The sequence below is a fragment of the Lynx canadensis genome, chromosome A1 (genome assembly GCF_007474595.2).
Source record: "Lynx canadensis isolate LIC74 chromosome A1, mLynCan4.pri.v2, whole genome shotgun sequence".
In the NCBI taxonomy this organism is placed as follows: Eukaryota; Metazoa; Chordata; class Mammalia; order Carnivora; family Felidae; genus Lynx; species Lynx canadensis.
Genome location: NC_044303.2, coordinates 139,948,962 through 139,973,806, shown reverse-complemented (window position 1 = coordinate 139,973,806; position 24,845 = coordinate 139,948,962). Strand labels below are relative to the sequence as shown.

The window sequence follows — 24,845 nt, the reverse complement described above, 5'->3', positions numbered from 1 at the left end:
TACAAGAAAAAAAAGATCTTCAGTTTTATTTCTATATATATATATTTTTTTTATCATTCAAGTCTTTTATTTGACGATATACATAATTCAATATAATTTATCAAGAAATACACATTTATTGGCGATGTATGCCCAACATTTTTTTTCTGGTGGTGTTCAAGGTTTGTTTTCTACTGGCTGAAGTAGGCACTGTCCTAAACAAGTTAAAAGATGAGCATTTCCCCAAGAGCTTCCCATGTAAAATCACAATTATCCAGGCTATACCAGCAAGCCAACTTTTAAGCTTTTGCTACTTACCAAGGGTTGTACAATGTGGGTGAGAGCATCCAGATGGCCAGAGGTGAAGGGGCTGCTCCATACACACTGACTCTATCTTGCTCTTAAGAGCAATAAAGTTTGAGAATGAGGTAGATCTCTCACAGGTTATATATACCCTAGATCAGAAAAGACTAAGGCAGGCAGTGCATTAAAACGGGATGGTTTTACTTTAAGAGCCCTTTGAGGCTAGAGCCCAAGTCCAGACAGTGAAATGGGCAGGGAGGAAGAGACTCCTCTGATCTCTTTTGTGAGCTTCAAGGGGTACGAGAGAGCTGGCAAGTGAGGTTCTTCTGTCCCATATCATTTAGGGCGATCAGTACTCTGGATTTGCTTTATTGTGTCCAATGTTCCTAACATGCAATCCCAGATGGTTTTAGGATGGAGACTGAGACAGAATTGCTCCATTGGCCCCCACCCCCACCTCATCTACTAAGCCCTGTTGACCATTTCAAATTTCAAGTGACAGGAAAGCAAAGGAGTTCCATAATCAACATCGGCTAGATGACTACAGCCCTTCTATTCTGGATTACTTCCTTATGCTGAGAGTTTCCTCAACAAAACACACGAGGTGCTGCTCTGTGTTCGCAGCTGGCACAAGGTCCTTCTTCCTTTAAATGCTCCCTGCCATCTGGCTTCAGAATTAACCAAACGGAATGGTCTGTTGAGTCAGTTTCTTGACTCAACAGTCAAGAGTAATCCTGCTCCAGGCCTGAGATCCCCAGAAGTTAAACTACAAGAGTCAAACTTGGGTTACAAGGAGGGTGAGGCGAGGCTTCAAATTTTGGGGCTACAAGGTAGGTGAGTGAGGCCAGTGAGTGGATAGTGGTAGATACAAACCTCTTTAAAAGTAGGTTTGCCTTTTTTTTGTCCCCCCTACTCTTATGTGGGACCTTTGGGAGAGAGAGTAGGGACCAAGGGGAATAATGAGGACAGTGAGGGGAATAGGCTGCTAAAACTACAGGTGTGGAGACTTTAATGTTGGGGGATGGGTTGTCACAGGATAGGTGGGAGGGGAGACACCAAAGCCAAATAACCCATTCTAGTTGGTTGGTTGTTCTGTTAACTAACTAATCTCTAGGATTAATTCTAATTAAGTCCTACTGACTGGCACTTGGTCTCTCCATAGGTGTTTTCCAACCGTGTGCTTCTGAATAAACAATATTCTAACACTCTCACGTTCACAGGAATACCAGGTACCTCATACTGAAATCCAAGACTGGTAGAGCAGCAGCAGCTGCAAGGTAACTGTCATGTTCTGGCCCCACCCCAGACCAAGGGGATCAGAAACTCCGGGGGTGGGGCCCGGCACTCTGTACGGACAAGTCCTCCAGGTGAGTGTGCTGCACACTCAAGTTGGAGAAGCACTGGATGAGAACACTCTCATGCTCTACCTCCTAAATCCAGCCGTTAGCCCAGGGCTCTTCTATTGGCCTTAGGGAGCAGCTGCTTGAGAACTGTTCATGTGTTCTGTGACAATCCGGTACCCATGCCTCCCATCAAACTTGCTCAGGAAGGAAAGGAAAACAAGAGGGTGGCGTGTTCCATGCACATCACAATGAAAAGGTAATCTGTTCAAATGTAATTGTAAACTAAATCATTTGCCATGCTCTCTCAACTTCCAGTGTAGAGGTTATCCATTATTTTTGCTGACTGGGCAAAGTTCATTATCAATAAATTCAAGTCTTATCCGTAACAGATAGTTTTTGAAAAATATTAGTCTTCAAAACAATTCTATAATGACTTTGCCACCCTTATTTCAACCTTCTGCACACAGTGGATTTGTATTTGATGTGTTTTGCTGTTCTGTGTCCTCTTACAATGTTCCTTTGAATTTAATTCTCTATCCTCTCCTAAAAGGAGGAAAAAATCCTGTCCTGCCACATGCAGCTCACTGCTCATCCATCACCCAGTAGATAAGGGCATTGAAAACTCTCCACGGTCACCTGTCCAGCCTGCTTCACTCTGGAGGGGGTTGACCCTACAAGTGATCACATGTCATTTTCAGGAAAAAAATTCAAACTGATTTTCAAGCATCTGGGCCTTGGTTCTTAAGTGATTCATACTCCCCTTTCACCTCCAACTATAGCAGAAGGGCAATCAACAATTCCAAGTAAATGGCAATCAGCCTTGAAAGAGGCCAACTTCAGCCTTGCTAAACTCTACTCCCCCAGTCAGCTGATACAGCTGAAATGTACAGTGGCCATTTGGTTTTGGCTGCCTAATCTTTATGCCCCATTCCTCTCAACTAACCCTCACATTCCCAATATCCAAAAATGGTCCAGCTGGGAGATCAATCTGAACTAATCAAACTCTCTTAAGTATAAAGAAAGTAATGTAATGCACATACAACACTGGCCTGCCATTAATGCTGTAGGAATTGGAGCATATGACGAAGAATAATAAATGGTCATGGGACACCCAGTGGGAGTATTTAGGTTACCACTCTGGCCTGCCTTTCAAGCTTTCAGGCCTCAGGCCAACGGTCAGTCCAAACAAAAAAAGGTTACTGCTTACACTAATCAATATTAACCTCCTTTTCATAATTTACTGGAACTGGGAAAAAAGTATAACAAAATGTATACAATTTAGTAATTGTACAAAACATTCATTTAGCAAGACAATATTGGTTACAGTCACCAGAATGAAGACTCACACTTTTCACTGCCACTTCCATGAAAAGTTTGGATAAATAAGAAGTCACTGGCTGCAAGTCACAACGGAAGCAATTTAAACTTTACATACAACAGCAAAGGTCAATCTTCCACAACAGTAATGCAGACACAATCACTCAGAGGCTCTCCATGCTGCCACGGCATTACTGGAATGTCCTTCAGAGTCCATCTTCTCTCTCCAAGACCAACACTTGAAACATTAGATGTAATATAAAATAAGGAGTTCTTTATTATTTATACAAAACTTGTACATTAAAAAAACGTTAAGATTCAACAACTCTGCTGACCCCCTGAGGAAGCAAAGAGCCTTTATGGGTCTATCCAAAGAGCCTTGTGTGAATGTTTTGGTCACCAGCCTCCTGGCCACAGGAACAAAGTACGCTCCTCCAGGGCCATTCATGTGGCACCTTCACTGGCTCTGAAAGCTGACTTTCCCTTTCGCTGGGCTTGAAAGGCAAGCCAGGGTTTCCTGGACAACATTAAACAACTCTGTTTTCTGGCCCAAGCTTAGAGTGTCTTATCAGTACACAAGTTGATTTTTATTTATTTCTTGAACACTTTCAATAAACTCCTAGCATAAGAAGTTTTATTACAACATATACAGATTTGATACAGTTCTTTACAAAAAACCACCTAGATTTTTCAGCTAAATAAATTTAAGTCTTTTAAGCAATTAAAGTTGGCTTAGAGAAACGGCATTTTTTTCAAGCCTGTGTTTTCCAACCTCTGAGCTCTGAGAGGTCAGACTTGTACGTTCTTGATAAAGAGAGTCCCCTTTGTCTAAGCAATATTAAGAGCTCTCGTATGTTTAAAGAGTGCAAAACTCTTGTTTCTTAAAGTCTTACACTACAAGAAATGTTATAGCAATCTAGACAGACATTTATATTTAGACAAGAGGCCTCTCTGAACAAATAGCCTACAGAGATGAATGTAGTGATTTGTTTTCTTGACAGAGAACTATTAGCACTGCTTGGCACATTATTCAGTAGTTTGGGAATAAGAGTAATTCTTCCCTTGAAGAAAGTAGGCCCCCTTCTGAAGAATCACAATGGCTACCCAAAAAGAAATCAAAAGAGACCAGCACCAAATGAATTATTAGTTTACAAAAAATAAACTTAGCTCTTATTTAAGTTCTATAACCCAGACTCAATAAATTAATTATGAAATCAGTTTGTCAGCTACAGTATAATTTAAAACTCCATTTTCAACCAGGAGGGAGGAGAGGATGGAGAGAAGGGTCAATCTCACACTGATCACCACGAATTCCATGGATTTCATCAAAAGAAAACACTTGTTTCCATCTCGTATTCTCTTTCAGAAGTGAGCTGTAGGTTACAATCTGTGATGTTCAGAGCATGATATCCATGTTGAGATCTTTCCTTCCAGAGAGCACAGCACATAAAGCACTATACTATTTTCGGATCCGAGAAATCTGCATGGAAAGAAGGATCCCTGAAAGAGCCAAACACCAAGCAGGCACCTCACAGATCATGTCTATTCATCCTCAACATAACACCGCACTGAGCTTTTTAATTCACAGATTTTATGTTAGTCCTTTAGAACCCAATGCCCGTGTTTCAGTTCAGATCTGTCAGACTACTCAAGCAGAGTTCTTAGTGCCAGTTCCTTGGAGGTCTTGTAAATTTATCTTTGACCTATGGCAGAAAAAGACAAAGCAGGAATATATAAAATATCACGAATGCAGAATTTTAAGTTAGGACTATTGTCTGTGAGTAGTAGGTTTTTTGTACTGCATTTTTAAGTACAGAAAACATGTAAAGTAAATCTGTAAGTCTTACCTGTTGTGAATCATGTGACTTTTGACAAGATGTCCGGCTGCCAACGCTGCCATCAGTGACAATTCCCCGGCCATTACTGTACCGCACACGATCCTGGCAAGCTGCCGGGCATTTTCCCCAGGGTTGTCTTTGCATGCTCCTTGAACACCTAGCATCTGCAGCCAGGGAGAAACACAGCGGGACTCGCCCTTAAACTCATGGCAACAACTTCCTTCTCTATCAGCTAAAATAAGGGCAACTACAATGGCGTTAAGAATAGAACGGATTCCAGAAGTATACAATCCCCAAGATTTGACAGCCAGTACTCACAATAACATGCACCATAGTTAACATAACATCCACAGCCTGGTCTGCAGGGCACTTAATCAGAATAGATGAACATTCATTTACTCTCTTAATCTACCTTCTCATTTACTAAGCACACGTCTCAACATGCTTGCTTCAACACAATGGGTTAGGCTGGTGAGAAGCAAAAGAATGACAAGACCAGCTAAAATACAGCTGAATGACATGGGATGTCAGGCAGAAACAGAGAATCCCAGCAAGTCAGAACTGGCCTGAGGTCACCAGGCTTTGGGGCTGAGGTGTCATACCTGCAAACAAGCTTGCTGAGGGAGCAGGTTGGTCCCACCGCCCACAGTTCCTATTTCTATAGACGGCATGGTGCAGCTGATATACAGATCTTCATTCGTGGGGCCGCTTGCTTCCATCAAAGTAATACAGTTTGAACTACCAACATTTTGTGCTGGATCCTGAAAAAATAAAAAGGAGAAGTATAAAACTTCTCTCAACTTAGAACAACCCAAGACAAGAGAAGGAGAGGCTGGAGCCCTCACCTGTCCACAGGCAATGTAGATGGCGGTTACGATGTTCGCCGCATGGGCGTTGTAACCTCCAATGCTCCCGGCCATGGCAGAGCCCACCAGATTCTTATTAATGTTGACCTCAATCATAGCTTCCGTAGTCGTCTTTAATACCTAGCAAACAGAGTTGTGCACATTTTACATGTTCTCCCAGAAGACTCAGGGCATATTACCCAGCTCTATCTTTCTGTCCTCCGGAAACCAACAGAGTTTAGATACGGCCCCACGGAGGCCTTGTCCTCAGTGAAGAGTATCAGTAAAGCTTGTTCCTGTGAATACCATACACAGGTGGGCAAGATGTGATCCCACAGTCATCTTTAACACAACACGTCCGTCCATATGTTAAACTTCACTTAGAATGTTAATATTCCTTTCCCAATTTTTAAACCAATTTACAAAATAAAATGATCATCCAATCACTCACTTCTCTGACAACCTTGGCTGGAATGACAGCTTCACAAACCACAGACTTCCCTCTTCCCTCTATCCAATTTATAGCTGCAGGTTTCTTGTCAGTACAATAGTTACCGCTGACTGCTAGAATCTGCATTTCAGGGAAATACTCATGAAGTTTCGAAAGTGCCTTCTCTGTGCCCTGTCAACAACACAACAAAATTAAAATGTACAAAGCTATTGATAGATCAGAGGCTTTATTTTTATCTAGTAATACTAATACTTATAAACACAATTAACTACAATATTTCTAAATATAATATACTTCAAAGGAAGTGAGCATAAAATAATAGTTTCATTAACCATCACAGTGACTAACTTCTCAGTCAGAAATAGACTCCTATGGGGGCGCCTGGGTGGCTCAGTGGATTAAGTGTCCGACTTTGGCTCAGGTCATGATCTACCTCTTGTAAGTTTGAGCCCTGCGTCAGGCTCTGTACTGACAGCTCAGAGCCTGGGGTCTGCTTCAGATTCTGTGTCTCCCTCTCTCTCGGCTCTTCCCCTGCTTACACTATGTGTGTGTGTCTCTCTCTCTCAAAAATAAATAAACATTAAAAGAAAAGAAATAAGACTCCTATGTTTCCTTCTAAGAATGAAAACAAAGTTCTTCATAGTCACGGGTGAACAGGATGTAGATGGGAAATAATGAGAATAGTAAAATTAAAAAATGAATTAAAAAATATTCAGTGAAAATATAATACTCATCATCATGTCACTGGTAGTGAGTAACTCAACCCATGATCAACAAGTAATAAATTCTCTCTTCTAGTTATTAAATTGTTACCTAAAAACCCAAGTTAGCAAGTCTGCAAAGAGAAGTCAGACATAAAAGTAAATCCTGTCGTTAATGGGAAGTCATTGGGATTTACCTTACAAAACTGTAAACAAGACTTCTAATTAAGTGAAATTAATTCAGTTAACAACCCATATCTCAGTAGCCCAACATACTAACTGGCAATTAAAAAAACTGTTTCAACTGTGGTAAAATACATATAACATAGAAGTTACCATCTTAACTATTTTCAAGTGTACAGTTCATCAGGGTTAAGTCCATTCACACTGTCGGTACAGCCAATCTCCAGAACTCTTTTGTCTTGCAAAATTGAAACTCCAAACCCATTAAACAACTCCCTATTTCCCTTTCTCCTCAGCCCCTGGCAACTACCCTTCCACTTTCTGTCTCTATGAATTTAACTAATCTAGGTACTTCGCAAGTGTGAATTCGCATAGTATTTGTCTTTTTTATTAGCCAGATTATTTAACTTAGCAAGTGAACCTCAAGGTTCACTTAGCATGTCAAAATTTCCTATTTTGTTAGGGTTTAATAATATCTCATTATATGTACACACAACATTTTATTTATACATTCATCTGTCCATGAACACTTGGGTTGTTTCTACCTCTCTGCTACTATGAATGCTGCTGCTATGAACAGAGGGGCACAAATAAGTCTCTGAAACCTAGTTTTCAACTCTTTTGGGTAAATACCCAGAAGTGGAATTGCTGGATCATAATTCTATTTTTAATTTTTTGAGGAACCACTATACTATTTATTGGCAACTTTTAAAACTTAAGTTTTTAGTCATTATTACCCCCTCTTCTCTCTCTGGTTAAACTACAAAATAAATCTGGCTAACCTAATTGACTTTAACATTTTACATTTGTGAATATTTGTAAGTAAAAAATAGTATCTGTAAATAAGAAAACATCAGTAGAATAAAATGTAAACCATACACAATATTCTTATAAGGAGATAAATGGACTACATACAAGAACTTGGCCTCTTAAATACAAGACTTGAGGTCTCTAAAAGAGGTGAGCTTTCAAAGTTTATAGGACAAAGCCAAGGAGCAGTAACCCCAAGAATCCTCCCACCCCTTCTGAGTAGGCCCAGAACATGCATAATACTCCATCTAAATTAAACATATCAAATACAAAAATATATCAGAGCCAATAAATGCCTGATAAGTTACATGAATCAAGATTTAGCTTTCAATAAAAATCTTTCCATCAATGAACCCTTTGAATTAGTATATGCACACGGCACCAAATTCAAAAATACAGGAGAACATATACAGTGAGTCTACTCCCCACTCTTACCTCCCTGACACCCAGTTCCCCTCCCCTGGGGAATTCAGTCTTACAAACTCTATTATAGTCTATTAGGCTCACCTTTGAAATCATGTTCATCCCCATGGCATCACCTGACCTGGACTGGAAACGGATATAAAGGTTGCGACCAGCCATACTCATATGAAGTTTCTGTAAACGTGCAAATCTATAAACAAAAGTGAATGTTTTTTATTTTGTTAAGAAGATGCAAGTTATCTTAAAAATCTACTTTAGCTGATTTTACACATAAGAGAATACTCATGGAGATTTCTAATTCAACTGTTTCATTCTTTTTCTTTTTTACTGTTTATTATTTGTTTTGAGAAAGAGAGAGACAGTGCATGTGCACACGAGTCAGGGAGAGGCAGAGAGAGAGGGAGAGAGAGTCCCAAGCAGACTCCAGCTATTTGGCACAGAGCCTGACTCGGGCTCAATCTCACAAGCCATGAGATCATGACGTGAGCCAAAATCCAGAGTTGACACTTAACTGACTGAGCCACCCAGGAATCCCTAGAGATTCTTCATGATAGAGAACAAACTGAGGGCTGATGGAGAGAAGTGGGTGGGGGGTGGGCATTAAGGAGGGCACTTGAGATGAGCCTTGGGTATTATAAGTGATGAAAAAATGAATTCTACTTCTGAAACCAATATTACAACTATATGTTAACTTACTAACATTTAAATAAAAACTGAAACAGGGGTGCCTGGGTGGCTCAGTCGGTTGAGCGTCCGACTTCAGCTCAGGTCACGATCTTGCGGTCCGTGAGTTCGAGCCCTGAGTCGGGCTCTGGGCTGATGGCCCAGAGCCTGGAGCCTGCTTCCGATTCTGTGTCTCCCTCTCTCTCTACCCCTCCCCCGTTCATGCTCTGTCTCTCTCTGTCTCAAAAATAAATAAATGTTGGGGCGCCTGGGTGGCGCAGTCGGTTAAGCGTCCGACTTCAGCCAGGTAACGATCTCGCGGTCCGTGAGTTCGAGCCCCGCGTCGGGCTCTGTGCTGACGGCTCAGAGCCTGGAGCCTGTTTCCGATTCTGTGTCTCCCTCTCTCTCTGCCCCTCCCCCGTTCATGCTCTGTCTCTCTCTGTCCCAAAAATAAATAAACGTTGAAAAAAAAAATTAAAAAATAAATAAATAAATAAATGTTAAAAAAAAAAATTAAAAAAAAAAACTGAAACAGAAAAACCAAAATAGGGGTACCTGGGTGGCTCAATCTGGTAAGCGTCCAACTTCAGCTCAGGTCATGATCTCATGGCTAGTGAATTTGAGCCCCGCATCAGGCCCTGTGCTGACAGGTCAGAGTCTGGAGCCTGCTTTGGACTCTGTGTCTCCCTCTCTTTCTGCCCCTCCCCTGCTCACCCTCTGTCTGTCTCTCTCTCTCTCTCTCTCTCTCTCTGTCAAAAATGACTCACCCTCTGTCTCTCTCTCAAAAATGAATACACATCAAAAAAACAAAATAAAAAACAAAAAACTAAATAAACCAAAAACCCAAAAAACAAAACCTGAGTCTTATAAAACCAACACACAAACTTACTAGATCATACTATTTTTCCCTATTTACTCCTCTGGCGGTATTCATTTGGACCAACATTCTGCCCCAAGGATAAATATTACTCATTTTGAATAAATGGACTTAAAGTTCAGATTTTGGTACATCACCCAAAGCAGGCATTATGTCGACAGTTATGTTTAGCGATCACAGATGACGACACCAGCTCTGAAATAAACATAAATGCATATACAAACCCCACACACACCTGCTGGTACTGTCAAAAGCCTCCTTTATCACTGTGAACCCTTCAGGTGTCTCCAGCCAGGCCTTCACCTCTGCGGAGTCACAAGCACGGGGGAGACGGACCACTGGGCCACGGGTCATCCCATCTGCAAGGATTCGGCTGCTGGCACCTCCACCAAGCTATGCAGAGGACGTTACGGAAGCACGTTAATCCTGAAAACACTTCTGCTTGGCCCCAGATCTCTTCTCATTGCCTGGCCTAGTGCATATCTTAAAACAGGCAAATACAGAAATGCCTACTTACACCTATTGCTCTGCAGCCTCTGTTAGTGCTGGCCACAAGACAACCTTCTGTTGTCGCCATCGGCACCTGGTATTCTTTTCCATCCAAGCACAGAGGTCCTGCCACCCCAACAGGGATGGGCATATATCCAATAACATTCTCACAACAAGTTCCCATCACCTAAAAGGGGAAGTCAGGTACTGAGTGAAAATTGCTATCACAAATACACAGCCCTTCTCATCCAAAACTGTTTTCAAACATAACCCTTTATTTTTCAACATTTTTATCTACTCCTTGTAAGTATTTAAAAGTACAAAAGTCATTGACAATGACTATAAACAACAGGAAAAGTATTTTGAATTTCTAGGACCTATAATCATAAGCAGAATACAAAATTACAGTGAAGTGATTAAACAAACGTTTTATAAAATTATGTACATACAAAAGACTAGTCAAGAAAAAGACTAGGGGCGCCTGGGTGGCTCAGTTGGTTAAGCGTCCGACTTTGGCTCAGGTCATGATCTCACGGTTTGTGAGTTCGAGCCCTGCGTCGGGCTCTGTGCTGACAGCCCAGAGCCTGGAGCCCGTTTCCAATTCTGTCTCCCTCTCTCTCTGCCCCTCCCCTGCTTGTGCTCTCTCTCCCTCTCTCAGAAATAAACATTAAAAAAAAATTAAAAAACAAAAAAAGACTAAAAAAGCTGAAGACTAAAGCTACAAGACTAAAAAGCTACAAAAGCAAACTTTCTCAAATCAAGAAAACATACCAAGGAGTAATTATAGTTCCTGTAAGGTAGATACTGGAGAGAAGAAGGCTCTGGAAGTTTTCTGGACAGTAACTGTCGGCGAATAGATACACCTCGTTCATGGGTTTCCATCAGAGTTTCCAACTTGTAAGCTGGGATATGCTTAGCATTAACTAATTGGATGATCTCAGCATCACTAAGGAATTTTGCACCTTTCTAAAGAAATGAAAAAAAAAATGGGAAGGAGTTGTGGGAGGGGGATGACAAAAAATTTGAAGTGCACTTCGTATTCTTCATAACAAATACACCATTTAATACAAACAATGCTCAGTAGAGAAGAACCCAAAGAACTTTGGAGTTCTAAAGATGATTTGAATGGAAATAAGAATATCAAAATGAAAGCAAATTCTCTATAAAAATGTGGCCCTAAACAAATGTAAAACCAAAACACCAAATTTTGCAAGGGAAGTTCATAGAAAAACAAAACAAAACAAAACCACAATTAAGATTCTGATGGCCACCCTCTAAGTTTTGGTAACTCTGTATACAGCAAAACAGTTCAAAAATTGGCACACATGTTAACAGCAATGAGGGAAAGTGAAAGAAAAACAAACATGATGCTACTCTCACTCATGTGCACATAAATTAGGAATGATTAAGCAGATATGGATGGAACAAAAAGTCACACTAAAGCATGAATTAACTCCTACGGCCGTGTAGGCAGAATACCCCCTCAGATGTCAGAAAGGAAAACAAGCATCTGGTGAGCATGAAGCTTATTAAAAAGCAAACCAAAAAGAAAACAAAACAAAAAACTTTTCTTCTGTCTTTGAAGCTCGTTTTTGAATGAAACCTTTTCTAGGCCCCAACACACATGAGAATAGAGTAGTGGCTCATCTCTCTGGCAAACGGTAGTAAAGGGTAAAGAGCACTGTCTCTTGAGTCAGTAAATCTTGGACTCTTGATCTCTGCTTTTCCATTTCCTAAATAATGTATTACTTTGGGAAATACGCCTCCTGGAGCCTCAGCTTTCTCTTTCTCATCTGAAAAATGGAGGTAATTCCAACTATCTCATAAAGTTGTGGGGAATAAAAAAGACCACTACCTGCAAACCACGTAACACGGTGCCCAGAACTTATTAAGTACTCAGTAGCGAGAACTTCCTTCCTTCCTTTCTTAAAAAAAGCAAAAAGATACAAAGCTTGAATTAACTTTATTTTCCTCACCTCTGCATTCCCAAGTATCTGTAGACATTCTTCATTAGGCCGAGGCTCGATGGGAAGTTCAATGTCAGGTTCCTGTGCCTCTAGTTCCAGTGAAGTATCAAGTAAGGAAGAGTTACCAACCACAAATGTAGCTCTGCTGGAGGTGTCAGTTTCTGCCACTAAGGGTTTTATGACCTCAACTGTTCAAGAAACCAAACGAAATCTCACAACAGTGAACATACATTTTAAAACGAACTCAGCTTCTGAACAAATCAGTATTGGAAAAATGGAAAATAAAGAGAACAAGAAATCACCTTTTCTTTCTCTGTTTATCCTGGTCTCTTCCTCCACTGCATGGAATTTCTGGCTATTTCTGACCAGTATAGGTTCACGTCTACAACAATCATCTGGGACTTTTTTGGGGGTCACTACAGGAGATGTGATAGGGTTTTTTAATGAGAGTGTAGATTCTGTCTCAGCTTGTTCAAAGAAGATGTACTTGACAGCCAGAAGGAGAGCTAAACTAAGGGTAATAACTTGTTCAATATCCATGCTGATCATTCTAAATAAAAGAAAGGAAATTAAAAAGTTATTACTCAGAAATTAAAATGGTACAACCTAAACTTTTAGTAACCAGACTACTATGATTAATACACAACAAAGCAGGTCTCAGGTAACTTACTTAGAGAGATAAAACTGCCAGAGGGAAACACTTGGTTCAATTCTCTTGGACACACTTTCATCCAATCCTAAAGAAACCTTAGAATTTTCTGCCGTACTGTTTTGAGGCGAAGGATCAGCTATCCAGCGACTGTGCGCATGAACCAGAACCAAGCCTAGAGACTGAAATAAAATGTTATAAATTATATATCCTCTGCATATCAATGCCACCTAAACTTCTCATCCTTAGCAACTGGATAGCCAGGCACCATCTTTCATGGTCTCCCCTCAGCATGAAAAGAAAGCCCTGCACTTGCTCTGGGACTAAAGTAGTGGCCTACTAAACTACTGAAAACGTTGCAAAAAAACAGGTTTGCAAAGAGAAATAAAGCAAAGGAATTTGAAACATCTGTTTAGGGGAGAGACACTAGGAGCCTCAAAGAAATGAGAGACAAGGAAAAAAAAGAAAGAGGAACATCAATGAAAGAGACAAAAAATGTAGAAAGATAACAGGAAGGAGAAAAAAATCAAAAAGCAGAACATATGAACAGAACATATGGAACACTGGAACTGAAAATACAGAAGGGAAAAGAAAACTATGAAATTACCATAATCATCTTAACTCTCTGAGTAACAGGATTTGGCTTATTTTCTTCTTCTTCTAAAACTCGAGCAAAATGGCTCAGCTGCCAAATCGGACGACCCTCACGGCTTTCCCGAGAAAGCTACAAAGTAAACCAGTGTAACATTAGAAGGTACTGATTTTACTTAAGTGAACAGATTTGATGAGAAACGTTACTCTTCTACTAATGCCGTAAGAACAGCTCTTACCTCTAAAACCAAGGAAACGCAAGCTGGGAAAAAAGTCATGAACACAAAGTAGTTGGCAAGAACTGACATGCAGCCAAAGCAGCACATAATCTCAAGTTGACGCACCCCTGGTTAGAGAAAAATTAAATGTATAATTAGTAAAGTACCTATATTTTTGATGCTACATACATCACAGGGACCTTTCCTCTAGGTAGACAAATACAAGAAAACATTAGTATATTAAACTCTTTCCTATCTACTGGAAAAAGAAATGAGGAACTCCAAGGTGATACCAAGCATTAGAACAGGAATAACTCCCTCTCGGGGGGAAAAGAACTTGTCTCCTCCCAGATCTCCAACACCACAATGCCAGGCACAGTCATTGTATTTAATTTACATATGATAATCCCCTTTTATCAAATGGTAGCAATCAGTTTTGAAATAGGGATTAACAAGGCCAGGCTACTCTGATGAGTCAACCTCCCACAGTCTGGATCCAATTCCACTCTTTGCCAGAAAAGCAATTCACCTGTGGATTTACCTTTGATTTACTTTTGATTAAAGTAAAACATACAGCCAGTTATGCCATTCCGGATTCAGTATCATAATAAATACTTTATGTGCACTAAATGAACTCTAATTTCAGTACAACCTCTATCGTGGCTATTGCTGTTCTTATAATTTTGATGAATTTCATGGATCTGTTTGAAAAATTAAATAATGCAAAAAGGCAACTCAAGATCCAAAATTAACAAATGTTCCATTACAAAATGTTTAAGGTATCACGTGGTATATGTCCCAAACAGAAGGTTAGCAGAATTAGAGAGCTGAAAAATACCTTTGATTACCAAATCCTATTCCCTCAACTTTACAAATAAACTTGAATATAACACATATTTCTGATGTCACTCATATTAAATATAAAAATGTTTTGAAATGTAAATAAAAAAATCATTCCCTCTTCCTATAAAACTGCTAACTAGAATAACAAAAAACTCAACAGTCTATTTTATTTTTGAATTCTAAACAGATCATATGACTAAATAATAGAACAAAAACACATATTGTATTTTTAAGTACTTCTTTGTTTTATTTTAAAAAAATGTTTTTATTGTTTATTTATTTTAGAGAGAGACAGAGTGTGAGCAGAGGAGAAGCAGAGAGATGGAGACACAGAATCCAAAGAAGGCTCCCGGCTCAGAGCTGTCAGCTCAGAGCCCAACGCAGGGCCTAAACCCACAAGGTGCGAGATCATGACCTGAGCCAGAGTCGGATGTTGATCTCGTGGCTTGTGGGTTCAGGCCCCGCATTGGGCTCTGTGCTGACAGCTCAGAACCTGAAGCCTGCTTCGGGTTCTGTGTCTCCCTCTCTCTCTCTGCCTCTCCCCCACTCGCACTCTGTCTCTCTCTCTCAAAAATAAAAATAAACATTAAAAACATTTTTTTTAAAACAAATAAAAAACATTTTTTAAAAACACCTTCCTTGCTAAATGTTGAATGACAGATTAAAAAACAATAAATAATAAATTTACCCTCAGAAAGAAGAAACATGTATTTAACATACCACCAAGTGATGAGCCCTCGACTAAAAAAGTAACGACAACCAACTGCGTTCATAAAAGCTAGATAATTTACCTGTGAAGAATGAAGCCCCTTATCCAGGGCACTCAGGCACCAGGAAATAGGCTGCAATTGTCATTACTAAGGGTAGCTCCCTGAGGAAGCCATAAAGTCTAGTTTTAATGATTAGGAAATCTTCACAACAACAGCATGATATATTCACTCTGGCAAATTTCCAGGCCAGGCCAGGCCACAACTTCCGTCCTGTGTTTGATATTTAACATCTAATTCTCTACTATCTAATTAAGGATTAAGAAACGTGTTGAGATCAATGCTAGGTACTCGGTAAGATGTACTGCATACCATCTGATTAAATCTTGCCAACCAGACTATTAGGTGGACCTAACTTACATCTGGCCCACTTCTGACGCTTGCACTGTCTCCTACAGGACAATAAAAACACAAAGAACCAAAAAAACAAAAAACCAACAAAAACAAAACCCACAAGGAACCAAATCACTAACTTAGTCTGGGCAGGTGCACTGGAAGGTGCCCCAGATGAGCCTTAGAATACAATCCTGGTTATTGCTTCTCGGCCTTTTGGCTAAGATGAAGCGTAGAATACAATCTTGGTTAAAGTTAAGCAAAAAAATAAACACCACAAAATCAGCAAAAGGGTGGAGTACAGAAACAGAAGGTAGCAATCGTGAAAACTAAGTATCACTAACCTGCTACTAAGTTTTCACAAAAGCAGTCAGACATTAAGGTCAGATAAATCCACACATTCATTCAGTTAAAACCTTTTAAGAATAATGTTACACTTTTAAAAGTCAGAACTTAAGAATGACCAATGCAGGGATACCTGGCTGGCTCAGTCAGTTAAGTTCCGACTCTTGGATTCAGCTCTTGGATTCATGATCTCATGGTTCATGGGATCAAGCACCAAGTCAAGCTCTGCACTGACAACTCAGAGCCTGCTTGGGATTCTCTCTCCCTTCTCTCTCTAACCCTCCGCCACTTGCATGCACACACTTTCTCTGTCTCTCTCTCTCAAAATAAACAACAAAAAAAAATTTTTTAAGAAAAAAGAATAACCAATGTAATCTCAGACGTTCTTTTTTCCCTTCATCTACAAACTTAGTTTAAAAAACATTAAAAATCTCTTACAAACCTGACATGGTTCCAACTCCAATCACAAGACATTCTACAAGGGCATCAAGGGTGAACGTGGGACCTAAAATTGCCATTCCACGAGCGATATTTTCCCGCACTTCATCCTAAAACACAGACCGTACATATCAATGAGGGTAAGGTTCAAAATAACTTTGGAAAAAGTCAGAGAGCATCCTAAGGCCTCTGTTAAAAGCGAATGTGCTATACAAAGAGTAAAATAAACAATATAATACCACTAACAGGCATTGCAGGTGCAAAGGATTAAAAAAAGTCATATCCAGGGCCCTGCTTTCCCTTTCCACCGAGTGAGATACTTCTTGGGAGGATTCCTTTGAGGTGGTGCGTCAATCCTGCCATGTAAATACCACATAATGAAACCCTACAACATTTTATATTGGCTACAATTGACAGTTCTTAATTGCAAATTTTTTAAGACCTTAATACTATGAAACCTAAATCATACTCTTGTCAACATGTTCAAGTATTCGAGACAGTTATCAAATACATAATCAAGGCAGAATGGCAAGCTACTTTATACTCAGATACTCTGATGCAAGATTACTGAAAATGTTAGGTTCTTTACAGTGACTAATGAACACCAAGATAAAACTTTAAATGGAAAAAAATGCAAGTGGTAATGCCAAAATTTTAGAAATCAATCTACCCTCAGACTCTCTTCTATTACATTCTGTCCTATTCTCTGATAGGTTTCACTGGGGAACACTCTTACTTATCCAAAAGTCTTATTACCTTAATTTCTGAAATCTTCAAATAGGAAAATGGAGATGCCAAATTCCAGAAGCTATGCAATTATAACTGAGTTATTAGGTACCCAAAAAGACCAGTCTTAAGACCTGACAATTAAAACTGTGGGCAATTCATGAATCTTCAACTGTGAAGAAGCTATTAATCTGCCCTAATAATGTAAACAAACTGAAAAAAAGAACAATATTGACATCTGTGTCTTAAAAATAATACTTACCTGTGAGTTGGAACTGAGGGCAAACTTTGCTAGTGCACTTGCTCTGGAAAGGTCAATCAAAAGTAGGAAAAAGGGCAAAGCTTCACTGCAAAAAAAATCAAGATGATCAGGTACATTCATCAGATGAAAAAATGTAGCTTAAAAATGCTTTCTAAGACAAAAAAAAAAAAAATGCTTTCTAAGACAAAACCCCTGCCCCATACACTGTATGATTCTTTAGTATAGGTACCTTTTTGTAGTCCATAAGGTATACCTTATACTCACTCCCCTGTGACATCCTCAAAGCTAAACATACTCACTGCTCAAAAATATTTGTTAAAACTATTTGTAACGTTGAGGTGCCTGGGTGGCTCATTTGGTTAAGCATCCAAGTCTTGCTTTTTGCTCAGGTCATGATCTCTCAGTTTGTGGGATCAAACCTCACATCAGGCTCTGTGCTGACAGCACATAGCCTGCTTGGGATTCTCTCTCCTTCTCTCTCTGTCTCCCCGCCCCCCATCTCTCTCAAAATAAATAAACAAACAAAATTAAAAACTATTTGTAAAGTTAAAAATGTCAATATATTTTCATAGAAACACCTTTTGATAATTTTATAGCAAAATAACATCCTAGGTAAAAAATGTTTCCTTGAATTCACATGGGGAAAAGAAGTGAAATGCATGTAATTTCTTTTACTTGGTCACTACTTGTGGGAGGATAAACTTAACAAGCTTTCTGGAGAGAAAGTTGGCAATAACAGCACTCAAAAGCCCTAAAAATTTACACAGCCACTGTCTCACACCTAGGAATATATTCTGAAAATAAATATGAACACAAATTTATCCACAAAGACATTCACCATAGTGTTATTAATAGAGGAAATTAAATAAACTAAGAATCGAATCCTAGAGGGTTTAGTAAATGACCTACAATATATTCACATAGGGGGATACGAGAAACTCCTCAGAAATAATTTAGTTTAGTACTAAGGGCAAGCAAAGATGTTGATAAACTATCATTAGGCATAAAGAAGTTACAAAGCAATATATACAGTGTGATCTCAGAATTTTTGTTTAAGTGTAAAAACAGGTAGGAAAGGATAAATACCAAAAGGTATTATCATTAGCTAAATGACTACATGAAAATTTTCCCCATATTTTCTATAAATTTTTGAAAATGTATATAATACTTTATAACTTGGAGAAGAAAAATTGTTAACATTGTTTCTTGGAAAAAAAAGTATATTTATGCTTTAAATACTTACTTCAAGCCTGTCAATTCTTTATCCAAGAAATGAATGACAACCGTACTGAATACGAAACTTGAGAAAATCGTGAAGAGGCCAGCAATACCTAAAATGACAAAACTCAAACTGAGAAAAAAATCATCCTTTATTATAAAAATAACATAATCCCATACAATATTCTGAAAGAAATATTATATTCTCCAGATTATTAAGATCTCAACTATCAGAATATTTATTCCCAATAAGGAAACCACTGAATTTATGCGGCAGCACTTTAAGCAATATACAGGTTTCCATATACAGGATTTGAACAAAAACATGTATTTCTATAGCAAAACAAAAACTTGATAGCACAAAGAAGTTGAATGTATAAAATGATTACCCAAAATATATTTTGATCCAAGTTGACGTAAATTCTGGAACTGGAAGTAAATATACAGGATCGCTATGCATCGTGTTATCGTCAGAATTATGATGTCACTGCTTAAAACATCCTGTTGGAAGACACGAGAAAAAAAAATCCCAACAGTTTTACTTTTTAAAACAAGCAACGATATGTAAGAATTTTTATTTTGTATGCATCATTAGTTTATATATTTGTCACAATAATATAAATACAGGCACAATACAAGTCAAATAAAAAATATTAAATATGTATATCAAAAATTAAATACAGTTTTTCAACGATCCACTGTTTAAAGCCCATCATTTTTCTCCGTTAATCACTTTAAGCTATTATTTTCTCAAGTAAAGTCAATTACACTCATCTTATGCAGAAAAGGCATGAAGAAACGTTATTTCCAGTGTGTTTCCAAACACTGTAAGTAAATGGAAATTTGAGATAAGTTCATGAACACTAAGATAAAAATTTTACTTGGAACTTTTTTGATTATATGATCTCTTAAGAGGAAATGCTCTTTAGAAACTGAAAGTGTAATTTAGTCAGTATCAAATTAATTTCACAAACCTCTTCAAACTTGGGACACTCATAATTCCAACCACAGATCTTATCGTTACCAGTAAACATGTTCATGGACATCATACAGATGGTCAGTGTCACCGTCCCCACTATGACTTCCCAGGGATGGGAGGCCACAAAAAGGCCATGCATTCGGAAAAGTCTTGACAACATTGTAGCTACAGAATCCTTGGATCCTGGAAGGAATATCAAGTGTGAACACTTAGTACACATTTCACTGTATTTTTAGGAAAAGAAGATTCTGCATTGTAAACTCTGCTTTTGTAGGCACACTGTCTTATACATATGAATAATACTATTTGATAGTGTTCCTTATTAATGCTGGAAAATAATTATAAAATTAAAATGAGGACTTTGATATTACTTTTTTACTCATAACACTTAAATATTCTTCTATTAGCAACCAACTTAAAAACAGCTATTTCTTACAATTTGTAGATTTCAAGCTTTTATGAGGAAACCAAATAAATATCTCAGGCCACAATATTATCTGAGCTAAGGAGGAGAGCAATGAGACAGAAAAAAAAAAAGTAAAAAACAACTGTTCACATTCGTTTTCTAATTTCCCTGACATAAAATGCGCAGTAGCACCCTCTTCATTCTCCGTATTCCAATTACACAAAAGGCAAATACCAATCTACTTGTTGCCTGTCCTCGAAGGCAGAGAACCATTACAGTCTTCCATTCCATTCAAAACATGGCATACTGTTAGTGGCAAAATGATGTTTAATAAAACTTCCTACTGTTGCTGTCACCAGAAAAAGTCTTTTTCCATTTTTACAGCTAATAAAATGCTAGAACAGTAACAGAAGAAGAGGGTGGCTGGCCAAAGTAGATGTCTGTAACATTCAAAAATTCCCAATAGAACATACAGGTAATTCTGATCTAACGAATACCATGACTAAACTTCCCCATGCTTGCTGGCCAACTCTGTTCATTCCGATACTGTGATTTTTAAAAAATCTGATAGTCACTGGTCTCCAATACAGGAACTTGTAAAACGTCTTAGACTAAAATTAATGCTTACAATAAAGCGTATTTCATTACCCATAAAAATCTATTTCAAATTAAGATTTTTAAAGTAAGGCTACTGGTTGACACACTAGCAAGAATTCAAAGGCATCTCATGTTTACAGTAACAGCTAAGAAAATGACTCATTTATTGAAGACAGTAAATTAAATGGCAACAAATGAAGAAGAAGAAAGTTAAATATGCTACCTTAAGGACTAAGGGACAGAAAATAAGAGTAGTTTTCAGGAACCAAAGTAATTACTGAATGTCATCTCCCACTGTGTCACTCTATATTCTCTCCATTTCAGCTGCTCCAGCCACCAGCTGGGCAGCTGGCTTTCTGACTGCAGGCAACCACCTTTCATTGGATCAATTAAATCATGAAATCAGTTTTGCGAATCAGAACATTTTTTAATAAAATAGAAAAAACAGCTGTAAACATGTAGCATGGGTTAGGTATTTCTCTTAAAAGTTTAGGGTTTCTGAAACTATACATATAGGAGTGTGTGTAGTGGCTTCCCATGTCTTCCTGGGGGTCTCAATTTTAAAAGGTTGGCAGTCACTAAGATCTACAAATGCGGCATGCATCTGCCTGCGTTTATTCATGCTTTTTCAAACTTCCTCCCTGAGTCTTGTTCCGCATTTTATCCTCCAGCACCTTGCATCCACATACAGCGGTTGCTCAACAAATACCTGCTTAATTGAAAATAAACTCATAAACTAGAGTAGCATGCATTTTATTGACACATCTTGAAATAGACCTAAAAATGAATGTAAGTCAACAAGGTACAGATATAACTGCCCACCTGCTAGCCCTCCCCCTCCCACCCCGCCACCCCAGTTAAGGGCTGAAGCAGAGAATTCTGGGAACATATGAAAGCGGAATGGAGTAGGGAAGAGAGGCTATAGTCTATACACTGCTTTTGAAAATGAACAATTAACAAAAAGAGTTTCTATTAAATGAGCAGGGACTTGGACTTAAAGCACTGGAGAGTAATAATCATAGATTTGCATCCTACTTCATTACACCAAAAGCCTTCTAAGAGCCTAGATTTTCAGGACAGTTTTCTATCACATAACATCCTTCTAGCAAAAAACAAAAACTCTGCAAGCTGGTCTAAAGGATCAACAAGCATCAATGTTCCAGAAAATGAATCAACTAAAAATACATTTCAAGACTACGTCAAAATAATTTCCAACACTCTCTCCCCGCCAAAACACTCTCAACTTAGATTATTCCGTATTAAGTCAATGTATCCTTCACTATTAAAAAGTTAATTCTGTTGAATTAAAATCTGAGCTGCTAGCAGAAAACCACCCCAATTCGATCACAAATTGGTTTAGCATCATTAACCCACAATTATATATTAGGTACATCATGTTGTCCCTTAAAAAGATTTCATGGTAGCATTTTCAATACTGGGACATTTCTTTCCTAGGTAAAGTCATCTTTGCAACATTCAGGGAAAAAATTACACATGATCCTGTGAACCAGCCCCAAACACAGAGAATCTCACCTATTTGGAAATACAAACTCAGTAATCAAATGTACAAGGTGTGTCAAAAGTAACCATATAATTATACACCATCTCATTTCTCAGGGGCATCCTCCCCATTTCCTGGTGATTATGCAAAGTAGTTAAATGCCACCTTCATCAGCAGTTGCAAGTGTCATAAGCAGGCTACAGGACAGCCCATGAGAATTCAATGGACACTATATAGGCCATGCAGCAACAAAAATAAGTTTTACTTAAAAAAAAAAAAAAAAAACAGTTAAATAGGCAATGTATACCTTGCCTATGCACAATGAAGTATTCCCCAAACATTTCACAGATTCTTCAAAAGAAGAGACCATTTAAATTCAATGGAATCATCAAACTCCAATCCAATGCACCAAAGAAACCACCTACCACGGCCAACTGCAGAAAAGGATGCTTTGGCCTCTGACTCTAATTCTTTCCTCCCACCCTACACTCCTCCTGTGCCACACATTCCAGCATCTGACTATACACCATCTTACACGGCTCTCAAAGTAACTGCTGTGTACATTCTGACTCTTTGAAGGCAAGAACCATGTCTTATACTGAGTCATTTTTAGTTCCAAAAGGATTTAGCATTCTGCGGCTCAAACTAGTACTCTAGTAAATAAATAAATAAATATATACATACATATATATACATATATACATATGCATACATATATATATGTATATATATATGGACTATGTATATGTATATATGTAGTATATATATATACTGTATATATACAGTACTGGAAATCAGGAAACGAGGATTCTACATTCAACTCTCTTACATGCTTTTATGAGTCACATCTCTATTCAGTTACTAAGCTAGAGCTCCAAAGTTGTTTAACAAACACAAGTATTATGTGGAGCCATCTGAAACTGCTACTTGTGTAGGTTTAAAAAAAAGTCAAATTTCAAATATCTGCAATTTTATATGGGTCAAACCTAAATAGATACTGATACACATGTAGTTATCCATCCACGGTTTAAAAAGGAGATCATACAAGAACAAAAAGAGGGTGTGCACACACATACACACTTCATCATGAAATGCTCACGCCACACCCAAGTTTTCATATATTAATGATTAATCTTTGCAGTTTCTTAACCTTCATGTTACTAAATTCCATTTGTACTTACTGCCAAGTTCATCACAAATCGTAGAAAAACACAACAAAGCGGGACCTCAAAAAACAGTCGATCCCAAAGTACACTACAGGCTTTTGCTAGATTACCTCTAAATCAGAAAACGACTTTCATTGCATGAAAAGTAAAATATACTCGCACGCAAAAAAATACATCCTCCACATTGAGATGCTGAAATTATGCATGATTATTTAGTACGGCCCAGAAAAAAATGTTTCCTATAACTTTTCACGACGAAGTCCAAGGTGGCATGTCCTCAACCAAGCCATGAAATATTTCAAATGACCATTTAAGATGGAGTACATCAGCCGTCTCTCACCGCAGAAATTGCCTATTCTATATTGAAACCTATATTCCTAATCCAAACCAAATAATTCCAGAAAATCTACAAGGTTTGGACTCAATTACATGAGCACCAAGGAGACTCAAGCCCCTTACGAAAAAGAAAAATGAGGAGGGAGAAGAGGGGGGAAAGGTGAATAGAAAAAGAAGAATCCTTGGGGCGCCTGGGTGGCTGAGTCGGTTAAGCTTCCAACCCTTGGTTTCCACTCAGGTCATGATCTCACGGTTCGTTAATTCCAGACCCACATTGGGCTCTGCGATGACAGGGCAGAGACTGGGATTCTCTCTCCCCGCTCTCTCTCTCCCTCTGCCCCTACCCCACTCGCACTCTCTCTCCTTCAAAATAAACTTTAAAAAGAAGGAGGAGGAATCCTTTAAGTCCTTGGGCAAATCCCTACATTGGGCTCCGTATTCTCGCAACTCGTGGCTCCTGTAAATGACCAGACACATCTCTACAGATGCACGGTTCTTCCATGGCTCTGTGTTAGTCAGCAGCATTTACAGAAATCTTTCCCAGCACTTTAAAGAAAGGTGCTGACGAACAGCAGCGCCTGGGCGTGAACGCCGGCACCAGATAGTCCTTCTCGAGGCCTCTCCGCGAGCTGCCGGCGGGACACATGACACACACTCCCAGCATTTCTTGGATCGAGGGGCCTCCGGGGTCACCCGACCTGGCACCCTTTCCGCCCGGATGATAGTGACTGCGTAGCCCACACCGACTACTTCGGACTAGGCTGGCAAACGCGGCTACGCCCCGCCAGACCCCCCGTCACCATCGGCAGCCACGAAGAAGCCAGCCCGCCGCCCGCCCCTCAGGCCCAGCCGGGCCCCAGACACCCCCTGGCATCGGTGCGGCCGCCGCTCAGCCGCGCCTCAAGGGCGTCTCCTTACACCTCCCAGGGACCAGGCCCCCCGCACCCGCAAAGGCGCCACTGCAGCTCCCGCCAGGTCCGCAGGGGCTGCCGGTTGCCCCTTTCCAGGGCCAGGCGGAGCCCGAGAACCGCCATCAACACAGCCCTAATCCCGCTTCCCCGCCGCCCCCGCCCCACTTCGGGGCCACAGCCCGCCTCACCTCCCGATCTCCCTAGAGGTCACCGAACCGGGGCGCCGGCGCTCCGTCTGTCTCCGGTCAAAGGAGACGCGAAGCGGAAGGAACCTTCGGCTTACGCACACTCGGAGCCGGCTGAGCCTGCGACCAATGAGAGAGGATCGTCCGATCGTCTAGCCAATCATCTGGGGGCTGCTGGGCCTCAC

The 24,845-nt window shown here is 39.5% G+C and overlaps 1 protein-coding gene across 1 annotated transcript; it reads right to left on the bottom strand.

Annotated features, from left to right (window-relative positions):
- On the bottom strand, positions 1 to 24,845 carry HMGCR (3-hydroxy-3-methylglutaryl-CoA reductase). Its single transcript, XM_030323163.2, has 20 exons — positions 24,664 to 24,845; positions 19,554 to 19,741; positions 18,969 to 19,080; positions 18,605 to 18,692; positions 17,362 to 17,446; positions 16,378 to 16,483; positions 13,669 to 13,775; positions 13,446 to 13,562; positions 12,860 to 13,020; positions 12,492 to 12,739; positions 12,199 to 12,377; positions 10,994 to 11,188; positions 10,251 to 10,409; positions 9,969 to 10,126; positions 8,278 to 8,383; positions 6,077 to 6,247; positions 5,626 to 5,766; positions 5,383 to 5,541; positions 4,790 to 4,944; positions 1 to 4,645 (listed from the first exon to the last, which is right to left on the bottom strand). Exons 2-20 carry the CDS (start codon positions 19,716 to 19,718, stop codon positions 4,591 to 4,593), a joined length of 2,667 nt encoding a protein of 888 aa, XP_030179023.1. The 5' UTR covers positions 19,719 to 19,741; positions 24,664 to 24,845; the 3' UTR covers positions 1 to 4,590.